We start from the raw sequence: 12,976 nt of genomic DNA on the forward strand, positions 1-12,976 counted from the left end.
AGGCCCTGTTCTCTCCTCAGGGACAGTAGGGGTGGCCGATCTTCTCACCAGGCAGGAGTGTGGTTTCCCTGACCCTTTCAGCTGGGCCTTGAGGTCACCTTTTGCAGACATGCCCGGTTCATTGGAATCCCCAGGCAATAAAGGTTTCTAAGGGGCCTGGCATCATGGCCAATGTTTCTTCAGACATTACTGGTTCCCCCTGCCCAGTCTTCAGTCGTCTGGTTCCTGACTTCACCTCCCATGGGCCTCACTGTGTGTGGGGCTATGCTGCTCTGAGGAAGCTGGTGTCAGGTGCGAACTCTCCCCGGTGTCCATCTCATCAGGCACAGGTGGAAGCCTAAAGGTGGCCCCCAGGTCATTGAAGGTGACCATGTTTTTTATAGCCAACTGTCACACTCTGATCTTGTTTGGTCAACTTGAGCCAGCCGACTCTGTGCAGGACACCTGTGACAGGGCAGCAGAGGGAGGCCTGGGGAGAGGCCAGGGCGCAAAGGCTGGAATTCTCCCTCTGCCAGGAGCTTCCTGGGACCTCATTTTTGCTGTAATCTTCAGGGGTTAGGACCTGCGTGCCCGCTTCCCACAAGCACCCACCCAACCCTCACAATAGTGGTCTGTCTGTGGCCAGTGAAGCCATTCTGTGACTCATGTTTTGGGGGGTGAGCTGCCTGTGGGGTTTCAGCCAGTGGCTCTGGCATCTCCACATGTCGTCAGTCCAGGGTATGTGGGCCTTTTGTAAATGGCCACGGAGCAGAGTTCTGGAGGTGGCAGTTGGGGTTCCGGGACTCCTGAGCTCCTTGTGGGGTGACCCCCACCCAGGTCTGTCAGAGCAGAAACTACTGTCAGGGTTGCACAGCGCATTGCCAGGGTGGATGACCACTTGGAGACGAGCTGCTGGGCAGCGAGCTGCAGAACAGGACTCTGGCTGCTTTGGACAGAGCAGTGACCATACTCCAGGACCTAGGCCCACATCAGAGCGCCAAGCGGAAAGAGCTGTGCCCATGGGGAGAAGGCCAGAGGCAGATTCTCTCAGTGTGGGTGAAATGACAGGATCCTAGCGCCTCAGATGAGGTGTTCCCAAAAGTGTGTTCCAGGGAGCCCAAGGGCTCTGACCACAAACGAGGAATCTGGGGAATCTGAATGATGAAGGCAACATCTGTTTCTTGACTCATCCTGACAGCTTCACCACCCAAGAAGGGGTTTTTCCATCTCACACAGTGGTAGCCTTGCGTGGTGGTGATGGAATCTCTTGGGGAGCATGTGCTCCGCCTGCTGTCTGTCACCTTGTCACCGCGGAGTGTGGAGGCGGCTCTGCCCCAGGCCTGTGTGGCTCACTGACGCGGTTGTTCCCTAGGTATGTGCAGGAGGTCATCCAGCGGGGGCGCTCTTGCGTCAGGCCGGTGTGCACGCCCGTGCTGAGCGTGGTGCCAGCAGTGTCCGACACGGAGCTCTCCGAGACAGAGTACGTGCGTCCCCTGCGGGTCCTCTCATACTGCTCGCCCAGCCTGTGCTGTGGGCCAGGGGCTATGGAGCAGCAGCTATTCCCAGGGCGGGAGCCCGGGCACTGCACTGGAGGAGCTGGGGCTGCAAGCTGTTCGAAGGCCTTTCTTCCTGTCTCCGTCAAAGGGGACACTGACTGTTCATGTGGTGACAAATGACCAACAGGTTAGAGAGGAGGTCTGCTCTGCCTCCTCTACTCTGGGCACATGTCACCCCCGCCTGCCTTTACTTTACCGAGATTCCCAGCCAGGCTCGGGACTTGAGATGGTCAGGACTGCCGCCATGGTTCCTTTGACACACTGCGGACTGAAAGCATCAGCACCTGCGTGCATGTTCGTTCAGATGCTGTGCGCACAGTGAACCTGGGTTCTCACGTGGGATGCATACGCTCCCTAAGTGTATGTGGAGGAGGGTGGGCGTTAGGGAGCTGCAGGTCACATACAGACCGTGCTGGTCGCCCCATCCCTGCACTTCTGCTCAAGACGGAGCAGAAGGTGGTCCCCCACCTCGGCCCTCACTGGCTTACCCCAGACAATGCCAGCCAGCTCAGAGCCTCCCCACCAGGTCACTCCTCCCGGGTGGGCCCTGGAGGGGGCAGAAACCCTGCCTCCCTTCTGTGGAGAACAGGCCCACACAGGACCCTGAGCCAGGCTCCCAGGGCAGGCTGGGTTTGAGGTTTTAGGACTAAGTGAAGGAAAGCAGGGGCCATGGAGTGTGGCTCAAGTGGTAGACAGCTGCGCAAATGAAGTGACTGCACAGTGTGTGCTAGGAGCACCGGGGAGGGGGAGGTCCCCAGGGAGAGAAGAGCCCCCTGTGAGCTCAGGTGGCTTTCCTGACATGACACTGATGCAGGAAGCTTCCTACCATGCCCAGCTGGCAGGAGCCAAGTAGTGTGCTCACATGTACCTGAGCAGTTTCAGAGCAGTCACAAGGACCAGGGGTGCTGCGGGACAGAGGGAGTACTGCCTGTCCCAGACAAAGTGGCTGCTCAGCACCCATTAGGATGAGGGCCCTACCCTAGTGTGAGCTGGAGATGGCGCTGGCCTCACACCTGTCTGGAAATCTGGCTGGCCGCTGCCTCTGGTCTTTGGATAAGCTCTCTGCTGTGGGGCAGGTCCATTTCAAGATCCGTCACAGTTCTAGTTGTGCAGTCCCTGGCCTTCAGATGTTTCTGAAGTTTGGGGGCAGTGGGCTTTACTAGGGTACAAGTAGTGTAATCCATCCTGAGGCAGGGCTGCATTGGTTCTAGTGGACTGGCTACTATCGTAAGAAGCCAGGTGGAAGGATCCACTGTGGATTCCAGCCCTGAGCAGCCTGCTGGCTCACTGTCACGTGATCTGTGTCAGGGGTGCTGCCCATTAGCCAGCTCAGGCCACCGTGAGACTTGGGGTTTCCAGTGGGGGGAGGAGGGTGGCAAGTAAGCTGAGGCACTGTGGGGGGAGATGAGCTGGCGTCCGCGCTGTGTATCTTTGTGCGTGGGGTTGGCGCAGGATTGGAACCCTGGGTTGAAATACCATGCGGGGCAAGGGCCCCTGGGGGCTGGGTGCAGTTTTGTGGGTGGGATGGGCATTGGGGCCTGTGGGTGGGCTGGGCATGGGGCCGTGTCTGAGTGTGTTGCAGCTTACCCCTGCAGGCCTTGCCCCGTCGTTTACTGGAGAACCTAAGGCCTGAGGCCTGTTGTAGGGGGTGCCCTGTGGGACTCGGAGCTCAGCAATAACCACTGTGTCTCTGCCTCCAGGACGAAATCACAGAGGAAGGCGGGTGGTGGGAGTGCCCAGTTGTGTGACAGCATCGTCGTGGCCTACTACTTCTGTGGAGAACCCATCCCCTACCGGACCCTGGTGAGGGGCCATGCGGTCACCCTGGGCCAGTTCAAGGAACTGCTGACCAAGAAAGGCAACTACAGGTGAGAGTTAAGGGCTGTGGCCTGTAGTAAGCAGGTACCCTGCCCAGGAGATAGTGTTGTGCGCTGTTCTTATCCCATCTAGTCCTTACCTGCTTTACCAACCCTGAGCTGCTGGTAGGAGCACCCTGATGTGGGAGGTATTGGTGGCCTCAAGGCTCCCAGCCCCAACTCCCAGCCTTAGGGGACTGAGGCCTTCAGGCTAACCAAGGGGTCTGGACAGTCTTTGCCTTAAAGGTGGGAAAACAGGCCCAAACACTGTGGTTTGTCTGTCCCCATGCCAGTCTGACCTCGTCTCCAGCCTTCTGACTCAACCCATTTTTACTAGACATAGAAGCCAGGGTCCCCTTTCCTAGGATCCAGGGGGTCCCCCTTCCCAGGGTCTGCTGTGGGCTGCTCTGCCTTCCCAGCCTGAGACCAGCCTCTGAAGGTTCCTGAGTGAGCGCTGCAGAGAAGGGGCCACATGGGGTCTCAGCTGGGGTCAGCCCGCTGTGGCCTGGGGTGGGTGGTTTCTTCTGTCCACTGTCAAGAAAGTGTCCTTTGGAGGTAGAGGGTGTGACCACTAGAGGAGGGCTGGGCTCCACTGGCCTCTGCTTGGGCCTTAGTGGGGGCACAACACCCTGATGGAGATGACAGGCTCAGCCCTTAGGAAACAGAAACCCCAAATCTGCTACTCCTTCCCCATAGCACTCTAGGAGGCCAGAGCAGAGGACCCCACATGTGGTCACTGTGTTGTTCACTGTCAGCTCGCATGACCTGCATGATGGTGTTTGGAGTGTGGCTGCCAAGTGCTGTGCATGTGTGGAACGATGGGGCCACCCAGCTAGGAGCTAGGAGGCCCCAGTGGTGTGGGCAGGAGAGTGGACAGGTCCTTATCTTCTCTTTTGCCCATCCCCCAGATACTACTTCAAGAAAGTGAGTGACGAGTTTGACTGTGGAGTGGTGTTTGAGGAGGTTCGGGAAGATGAGGCCATCCTGCCTGTCTTTGAGGAGAAGATCATTGGCAAGGTGGAGAAGGTGGACTGACCAGCAGGCCAGGCCTCTGCACCAGGCTGGGCCCTCGTCAGGTGGGGGCGGGGAAGGCCACACTGAGGGCTAGGTAGGGCTCTGCCATGTCAGGTGCTCTCGTGTGTGCAAACACACAGCTCATTGTGTGAGGCCAGGGACTACCTGCCCCCTAGCCGCCAACCCTTTGGTTCATCTGTGTTCAGGTGAACAGGGGTCCCGTTGAGTGGTCATACAGGCATCTGTCCTGCTGCCAACAAGGAAGGGGCCCCACCCCCTCCATAGCACTACTCTGAGAGTCCACCCAAATAAGCAGGGAGCCCCCATCCCCCATGGGGCTGACTTGATGACCCTCCCCAGAGGACCCCTGCTGCTAACCAGGGGCCAACTGCCTGGCATCTCCCGCCAGGACTCTGCTTCTCCCTCCAGGAATTGCCCACCATGCCCTGCCCTGGTCAGGGCCAGCTCAGGCCTGGGGTTCAGGGGGCCATTAGGGGCCTCTAAATTGTACATGTCACCGAGTGCCTTCAACACAGCTTGTCTCTTGCCTGCCACTATGTGGATCCGGCGACGGGGCACCTTAGTGCTCCCTCTCCACCCTCAGTTTCCACAACGCCGGCTCAGCGGGTCCCGGGCCCCTTCTTTCTAAGGGCCCATGTAAATATGTACATTTCTCAGGCTAGGGCTAGCAGGGCGCTGCCCCGAGCCCATTTTTCATGCGCTGACTTGTACAATTATCTTTTCAAAGGTACTTGGATAATAATGAAATAAAACCAGTTTTGAACCTTCCCTGGCTATGGAGTGCACAGGTCTTCTGTCCGTGGGGCCTGGTGGGTGGGCACGCCATCCTCAGCCATATTCCCGTACATGCGGTCTGTCTTGAGCGTCCAAGAGTCTTGAGAGTGGAGTATCGTGTGGAGCCATGGTGGCAGAGCACTGGAGAGTGAAGGGCCAAAGCGGGCAGCAACACCATGCCCCCACTTCCTGAGCCAGGGATCTGCTGAGGAGGGCTGGGGGCAAGGGCTAGGTCCCATCTAACATGGAAGCCCAGGAGGCTGAGATTTGGCCAGAGCCAAGGGCTGAGGGCCAGCCATGCTCAGGAACCACACACAGTCCAGAACCAAAACTTTATTCAATGCCCACAGCTTCCCAGGCATCCGAAGAGATGGCTCCCAGCACTGATAGGGTGGCTATAGTTCCTCCTTCAGATCCGTGGTGGAATTGGCTATTGTCTCCTGGAAAAGGTCACAGAGGCCCAGCTGGAGGCTGCACCCTTAGCCCAACCTTGCCCAGTCAGTCCCATAGCCACCCATCCAAAGACTCGTCCAGAGGCCTGGAATCTTGGGTCGGAGGCACTCACTGGGAAGGGGGCTGAGGGCTCCTCGATGGGCTCCTCTTCGGGTAGCTTGCCCCCATTGTCCAGGAACTTGGAGAAGGTCTCCAGGTCCCTGGCACTTTTGTATTCAATCACCTGAGGAGGGGCAGGAAGGTCTGAAGGACACACCATGTCCTCCCAGATCATGCCCTACCCAGGCCACACCCACCCTAGACTCTACCTGGCTAAGACCCCACTCTAGCCAAGGGTCTAGCCAAGACCCTTTCCTGCCCCAGTCCTTGCCCGCCTCCATCTGAGGACTCAGACCAAGGAAGACAGGGTCCTGCCTCACCTTCCGACCCTGCCCTGCTGGGAAATACTTGAGGGTGGGAAAGCCTTGCACAGCGAAGGCCTCCAGCTCATTGGCCGTGGCATCTAGCTCAGCAATGACGATGTCCTCGTGGTCCCTGTACTTCTCGGCCAGTGCCTCCCAGGTTGGCGCCATCTCCTTGCAGTGGGTACACCATGGGGCATCTAGGACAGGGGATGTTGGTACAGACAGCAGGACCCTGTACTGCCCACCTACCAACTGTCCACTGCTCTCCACACTCACAGAACTTGATGAACACATTCTTGGTTTCATCAAAAGCCACCTGCTCGAAATTCTTGCCTACAAGAGTCTTGACTGGACGCTGGTCCCAGTCAGGGGGGACCTCCTGGCTCAGAAGATAGGGCTGGGGGGAATTGGGCAGGTGCTTTGTTGAGGATCTCTCTTGAGAACTTGCTGCTCCCACCCCCACACCCTGGGTGGGACACCCAGCACGGACCTTGACCTTGCCGTTGAGGACCGAGTGGCAGAAGGCAGTGACCGAGGCCGCAGTGACCAGCCCCTGATCTGCAGGCATGTACTTCTTGGTGGTCTCCATATTGATGAAGCGCAGGGTGGGAGCCTCTTCTGCCTTGAGCCCGAAGTACTGCAGCACGTGGTTGTTGTCGGCACCCACGTCCACTACCACAAACAGCACCTGCCGGCAGGGAGTATGCACTGGGCCCTGGCCTCCCCACCACCTGCCTCCCTAGCCCACCCAGGCAGTACCTGTCCTCGGAACGGGGGAGCCGCCTCCCTGAAACCCGCCAGCAGCTCCTGGTGCACAGCCAGTGTCTGGTTGATGAACAGCAGCAAATGGTTGAGGATCCTGGCTGCAAAGATCTTGGGGGATGTCTGCAGGGACAGGCCGGACTCATGGGGGCTGGCTTCCATGGTCACCCTCCCACTCCCCCCAGCACCTACTCCTGTCCCGCAGCCCAACTCACCTGGCTGTTGAACTCTGTGACCAGGTGCATGCTGTGCGTGAGGAGGAAGCGGGACAGATCACCCTGGTCCAGGCCCAGCTCCTCATCCACTGGGAAGTCTGCCCGCCCCTCATCAAACTAGACAACACGGGGTGGGTTAGTAGGAGCCATAGCCTTGACTCTAACCCCACCTTGGCCCTGACCCACCTTCTTGAAAAGGACCACGGTGTCCTTGGTGAGGCCAAACTTCTGAAAGAGCTGTGGCCGGTCAGTAAGGCCGAAGGTCATGTCCAGAGCATCCTGGGCCAGAGCCAGAAAGGTAGCCACGTCTTCATCCTGCAGATCCTAAGGGGTCCACGTCTATGAGGCTACCTGGGGCCACAGGCCCTGCTCCCAAGGCCTGGCCCCATGTCACTAGCTCACCTGGAAGAAGCCGATGACCACTACATCTTGGGCATCTATCAATGCTTGGGCGCCCTCTTCATCCTCCAGGCGTGTGGTGCTGGACCCCACACGCCGCCTTAGCCACTCAGCAATGCCCTCAGCTTCCCTGGGGCCTGTGGAGAGTCCCATTAGCTTGGGCCCAGCCCCTGCCCCATACCACCTCACACATGCCTGCCCCCTGTACCGGTATATTCCTCTGGATTCGTGCGGTTCCCATCACGGAAGAACTTGAGCGTGGGGTATTCTGTCACAGCAAACTCCTTGGTCAGCTCTGGCTCTGAAGGCCCATCCACCTTGGCCAGCCTGGTTTTGGCTGACTCTGCCGCCAGCAGGGCAGCTGCCTTGATGTACTCTGGGGCCAGCGCCTTGCAGTGCCCACACCACGGGGCATCTGGGGGACAGGGCCATGAGTGCCCGCAGCCTCCATAACCCCAACTGTAGCCCCTGCTCCCGCCCGGCCAGAGCTGGCAGACGTGGGGTCGGTCAGGTCCAGCATGGAGCATGTCCTGTATACCTCCTTCCTTCAGGGGCCCACCCAAGCCTCAGCCACACTAAGCCCAAGCACCAGAGACCAGACTACTCAGGGCTCCCAGATCAGGAGTGCAGTGGTCAGCACCATCCAGACCGTGAGTCTGAGAAGAATCCTCCGTTGCTGCTCCCTAAGGCGCGCTCCCTGCCATATGCCGCTGCCTGCTGAGGCCTGCCAGCTCAGTGGCTTTCACATGTGTAAAGGGTTGTAAAAAAGTCACAGAAGAACATGCGAGGTGTGAGTTTTATCTGGCCCTTCACAGTTCTGCAGAAGGACAACGACCATGGGTCTCCCCTACACCTGTGCCTCCCCTCCCACCTGTTCAAGTTGGACCCTCAGCCCCAGCTCAGCCCCAGGGCTCTGCCTCAGGTGCCCTCTGATGGAGCCAAGTGCCCATCAGGAAAGCCCTTTCAAGTGGGTAAGCCCCCAGATCCACGTGGTAGGGGGTTGAGCTCACTGGATGACACTGGTGGGTCCCCCAGCCCTGCTGACCCTGTGCACTCACAAAACTCCACCAGCAGGGCAGGGTGCTCCTGCAGGGCCAGGCCCAGGGTGCGGTGGCTCAGCACCAAGATCCCATCCTCCTCAGGAACCTCCTCCTTCTGGGGCTCCTCTGAGGGCCCCCCGGGCCCTGGCCCCTGGCCCCACAGGCCCGAGGCCCCGAGCAGCAGCAGCAGCAGCACAGACAGGAGCTGGCTGTCCATGGCAGTGCCGGGCCCCACGGGGCGGGGGCAGATAAGGGGGCTGGGGGCCAAGCAGGAGTTGCCACGTGGCACCCAGTCCTGGTCTCAGGAAAGATAAGGCCACAGGCTCCCCCCACCCCCGGGGGAGGGGAGGCAGACACAGGCAACACTGTGGGCACTGAGACAGGGTGAAGTTTAATAGGGCTATTCAGGGCACAGTGCCAAGCCCGGGAAGGGGGTATCCCGAGACAGGGCGGAGGGCATGAGGGGTCTGGTCACTGACTGAGGGGGCTGGGGAATGCTTTGGGGTCCCTGAACAGTGACTGACAGAAGCAGAGGAAACAAGGACCCCAAGTGGGAAGACAGCTCCCAGGGCAGGGCAGGGGCGTGGGCGCTCAGCTCTTCCAGTCTTGGCAGATGTGGAGGCCCCACTCCCAGGAAAGGTGGTCTGCCCTGTCGTCATCAGTGAAGAAGGATGTGACCACGTAGGCGCCCCTCACCAGTGCGCCTCGCGGCGCCTCCTCCACTGGAGTTACAAACTCATACTCCTGGGCGCTTGGGCCGTAACTGCCCACCATGTACACAGCCTTGTCCACTGTGGGGGGAGGAGGGCATCAGGAGCTGCCCTCTGTCCCACTGGCCCCTGCTCCCCCAGCCCCCAGGCCACCCCTTCACATGACCCTCACCTCGCAGGCCCCTGCGGTAGGTGTGATGCAGACACTTGAGGCCACTGACAATTTCCTTATTGACCTGAGGGACAAAGAGTGTTAAGGGGTCCCTTTGGGGAGATGATCCTGTAGTGGCTGGCATTGCCCATGACAGCTGCCCTCACCTTAAAGGTAATCTTCACTTTGTAATCAACACCCTCCTTCAGGACGAACACCTGATTTTTCAGCGCAGCCAGCTCCCCTGTTAGGGAAAGTGCAGCTGAGGAACAAACTCCTGCGATGCTGAGACCCTGCCCCAGGAGCCCCCATAGTGAGGCGGTATCTGTGAAGTCTATGTGATGGGTCTGAGGACTAGGGTTTGGGCACGGAGTTCTAAGAGGGCTCTACCTCAAAGATCACTCTGGTTTGCAGGTAGGGATTACCTGTGAGGTCCATGGTCATGGGCCCTGGAGCCTGCTCAGACATCAGTGTCAGCCTGGTCACCTGCACGTTAGGCAGGCTTGGGTCTAAGGAGAAATTGGAGGTCTACAGGATGCACCCCCAAATCCCCACCCTGCCCCTCTCACACCCAGGGCCCATGCATACCCACAGCTGGCGGCAGGGAACCCAGAAGCACCCGCTTGTACTTGGCTAGGCTCTCATCATCTGGGTCCAGCTGCTGGATCTCTAGGAGGCTCTTCCTCCCTGGGGCCCGGTACCATGGCACAGCCTCGTCCAGCACCTCATCTGGCGACAGCTGTTCCCCCCCTTCCTTGTCTGTCAGAAGGACTGAGGTCAGGGAAGTGAGTGAGCATCTGCCAACAGCTACCCTGGCATTCACTTGTCAAACTGGAGCCCCCCATCTGGTCAGTTGTACCTCTCCTTGCATGTGGAATTAGGGAAGAAGGTGTGAGCTTAGAGAGGGAGGGGTGCATGGGGGCTCAGGGAGAGGAGCGAGCTATAAGGCAAATAGCAGCACCCACACCCAACCCCTTTAGGAGGAGCCCTGAGGGTGACGAAGGTTCACAAGAGCTAAGTGACATCCCTGGAGGCACCAGCTGCCTTCTCCTGGCCCAGCCATTCATCCAGGGCTCCCCCCCCCCCGACACTGAGGCCAAAGGTGGGGGGAATGAAAACCCCAAATGGAGGACAGCCCCAAGAACTGGGGGCCACCACTATCCAATGGTGGTCTTTCCTGGAACAGAGGCTCTGCCCTCATAGTCCTCTGAGTACCCCAGTGATCTGGGGCCTCTTCCCATATTCCCATAATGCACTCAGAAGCCTCTGGCCCCTATCATCCTGCTCAGAGATTGGGGTCTCTGAACGCCTTCCCACCGTCCTAGGAGTTCCTTCCAAAATGTTCCTGGAGGGTGGGGGTGGCTCTCTCTAAACCTTTCAGTTTATACTCTGGGGCCACCTCCCAGAGTCTTCTAGCTGAGCTGGGGTAGGGGTCTCTCTAAGCCCTTCCCATAGTGTCTTGGGACAGGATTTGTCGGAGTCCCTGCCCATTGCGCTCCTGTCTTCTCAGGAATCGCCACACACCCTAAAGGAGTCCCGGCCCCACCCAAGGGAGTGGATCTCTGGACGAGGTTCCCAAGGGGAGAGGGTCCCTCTATCACCCTGGCTTCAAAAGCAGACCCGCCCACTCTTGGCTCCTTTCCCCATGAGTGTTTAGCCTGGAGGAAACCCCCCACCCCCGCCAGAGCCCTGCCGGTAGGACCGCACCACAATATCCCCACCCGCGCCCCCAAAGTTTCCACGGGGAAGGGGCCAGTCCCCACCCTGGGCTAAAACCATCCCCCGCCGGAGCGTCCCCCCCCCACCCACGTGGCCGCCCTGGCCCCAACCCTGCCGACTCACCTCGGGCGCACAGCGCCAGCCGGAGCAGTTCCAACAGCTGCGCCCCCAGCTCGCACGCGTCCAGGCCCAGCATGGTGGCCCTCGGCCCGGCCCCGCCGCGGAGCCGCCGAGGAGCCGCCGCCCGGCTTGGCGCTCAGCCCCGGCGCGACTGCGGTGAGCTCATCCCGGCCGGGAGCGCCCCCCGCGCCCAGCGCCGCGCCCGCGCCGCGCGCCCCCAGCCGCTCCGCGGACCCCGCGCAGCCCCGCAGAGACGCGCGTGTCGCCCGCACCGCGCGGGCACCCGGCTGTCCCCGCCTCCGGCCCACCCGAACCCTGCACAGCCGCCGCGGACACGGCCGGCCGCGGTCACGCTCCCAGCAGCCCGCCCGACTGCACCCTGCTCTGGACACCAGGGCTGTCTTACCCCCACCACGCCTGCGGGAGTCTGGGGGCCCTCCAGCGAAGCCCTCTGGGCGCGGCCGGTGGGGGCTGGGGCGCGGGGAGCAGGTGCGTTCCCCCTCCTCTTGTCCCCAGGCTCTCATTTCCAGCAGGCAGTGCAGGCCGCACCTGGGGCCCAACAGTCCCCTACCCTCCCCCTACTCCTGATCCGCGGAGCTTCTGTCTGGGTAGAGGGGACTTGGACTCCTAGAACCGCCTGGCCTTGGGGGCTGAGGGACGCTATGTGTGTCTGCAGTCTCCTAGCCCTGCACCCCAGAGGTTACAGTCATCAGCACAGAGCTACTAGAGTACACATGCACAGGGCTGGGGTCCCCACCCACACAGCTATTACTCAGTGTTTATTAACTGGGCTGTGTGTGGTGGGGGTGGGGGTGTCTCTGTGTGCTCTGGGGACCCAGAGGATTCTGAGGACGGCTCCCTGTGCTTGAGGAAAAGAGGATACTGATCCAAAACAGAACCGGGGTGGTGGAGTGTTGAAGGGGCACAGAGGCGGCCTCTGGTCTTGACACCTAGACAAACCCTGGGGTGGTGGGTAGATGGGAGTTAGCCAAGGCAGGGAACAGGGGTAAGCTGGACTCCAGGCTGGGGGCAGTGGATCAAAGTTCTAGGTCTGAGTGGAGGAGGAGGAGGTGGAACACAGGCCAGAGGCCTCTTCTTTCTAGACACGCTCTGCCCAATTCCCACTTCTGAGGATACCCAGGGATTAGACCCAGTCTTGTCCAAAGGAGCCCCTGTGTGAGCATCAGGCCAACAGGCCATGGGGACTAGGGATCACTTGGGCTTGGGTAGGAATGTCCTCATCAGAGCCCCACTTGCCCACAGTCTTTCCAAGGCAGGATTCCTCCAGCTGGGGCCCAGGTCTTTCTAGGGCCCCATTCTTGCTGCCCTTTCTCCGGGGCAGGGGCAGTCAGGGAAGCTACTTGTCCCCAGATGGGGGACAGCTCTGGCCTCTGGTGGCCTTCAGCCTCTGTGGATGCCTACCCATCCAGAGAGGATAGCCAGGCCTGAGCCCAGCCTAACCCCATCTATGTGCGTGGGAGGAGTTCACTAGGATCTAAGGCAGGATGGTAACCTGGCTGGGGTAGGAGCTCCCTCCAGTGCCCTTGCCCCAGCTCATGCTGGACTGTCCTTACCAGCAGTGGGAATGAATTCAGATCTTTTCTAAGGCTGCTGGCCAAAGGCTAACCCCATCCTGTCCTGCCCCCAACACCCCCTGATTGGGGGTGTGCTCTTATCTCCAAAAAGCAGAAATGGACCTGTTTGCACCCCTTAAAGTGGTCCTAAGCAAAGGGGGTCTGGGGTGGAGATGGCCAAACAGTTGGAGGAAGGAAAAGGCCCAGAGGCTACTGGCCAGTGTGTGTG

General features: G+C 59.9%; 3 protein-coding genes across 5 annotated transcripts in view; 1 reads left to right on the plus strand and 2 right to left on the minus strand.

Annotated features, from left to right (window-relative positions):
* The window catches only part of AXIN1 (axin 1), a 77,821-nt gene extending 72,617 nt beyond the window's left edge, over positions 1-5,204 (plus strand). For 2 of the 3 annotated variants that reach the window (XM_036278847.1, XM_036278846.1), the window contains exons 9-11: positions 1,352-1,459; positions 3,236-3,403; positions 4,300-5,204. In XM_036278847.1, coding sequence (XP_036134740.1) covers positions 1,352-1,459; positions 3,236-3,403; positions 4,300-4,426 — 403 coding nt within the window. In that variant the 3' untranslated portion in view covers positions 4,427-5,204. The remainder of the gene's footprint in view (positions 1-1,351; positions 1,460-3,235; positions 3,404-4,299) is intronic. The other variant, XM_036278848.1, reaches the window with a different exon arrangement.
* A 346-nt stretch (positions 5,205-5,550) lies between these two features.
* On the minus strand, positions 5,551-8,690 carry PDIA2 (protein disulfide isomerase family A member 2). Its single transcript, XM_036278850.1, has 11 exons — positions 8,492-8,690; positions 7,642-7,848; positions 7,437-7,570; positions 7,221-7,358; positions 7,035-7,151; positions 6,817-6,942; positions 6,548-6,745; positions 6,334-6,454; positions 6,073-6,254; positions 5,766-5,876; positions 5,551-5,640 (listed from the first exon to the last, which is right to left on the minus strand). Exons 1-11 carry the CDS (start codon positions 8,688-8,690, stop codon positions 5,596-5,598), a joined length of 1,578 nt encoding a protein of 525 aa, XP_036134743.1. The 3' UTR covers positions 5,551-5,595.
* A 186-nt stretch (positions 8,691-8,876) lies between these two features.
* Positions 8,877-11,468, minus strand: ARHGDIG (Rho GDP dissociation inhibitor gamma). Its single transcript, XM_036280352.1, has 6 exons — positions 11,177-11,468; positions 9,923-10,105; positions 9,760-9,843; positions 9,502-9,578; positions 9,356-9,419; positions 8,877-9,264 (listed from the first exon to the last, which is right to left on the minus strand). Exons 1-6 carry the CDS (start codon positions 11,247-11,249, stop codon positions 9,065-9,067), a joined length of 681 nt encoding a protein of 226 aa, XP_036136245.1. The 5' UTR covers positions 11,250-11,468; the 3' UTR covers positions 8,877-9,064.
* Between the last annotated feature and the right edge of the window lie 1,508 nt (positions 11,469-12,976).

This window comes from Molossus molossus, unplaced genomic scaffold, assembly GCF_014108415.1.
Source record: "Molossus molossus isolate mMolMol1 unplaced genomic scaffold, mMolMol1.p scaffold_m16_p_3, whole genome shotgun sequence".
NCBI classification, from domain to species: Eukaryota; Metazoa; Chordata; class Mammalia; order Chiroptera; family Molossidae; genus Molossus; species Molossus molossus.

Coding starts and splice junctions, on each gene's coding strand:
- ARHGDIG (XM_036280352.1), bottom strand. CDS start 11,249: ATGCTGGGCCTGGACGCGTGCGAGCTGGGGGCGCAGCTGTTGGAACTG. Junction 10,106..11,176: donor GCTGGCGCTGTGCGCCCGAG/GTGAGTCGGCAG, acceptor CCCTGACCTCAG/TCCTTCTGACAGACAAGGAA. Junction 9,265..9,355: donor CTACCGCAGGGGCCTGCGAG/GTGAGGGTCATG, acceptor CTCCCCCCACAG/TGGACAAGGCTGTGTACATG.
- PDIA2 (XM_036278850.1), bottom strand. CDS start 8,690: ATGGACAGCCAGCTCCTGTCTGTGCTGCTGCTGCTGCTGCTCGGGGCC. Junction 6,746..6,816: donor CTCCCCCGTTCCGAGGACAG/GTACTGCCTGGG, acceptor CCCTGCCGGCAG/GTGCTGTTTGTGGTAGTGGA. Junction 5,877..6,072: donor CAGCAGGGCAGGGTCGGAAG/GTGAGGCAGGAC, acceptor GCCCCTCCTCAG/GTGATTGAATACAAAAGTGC.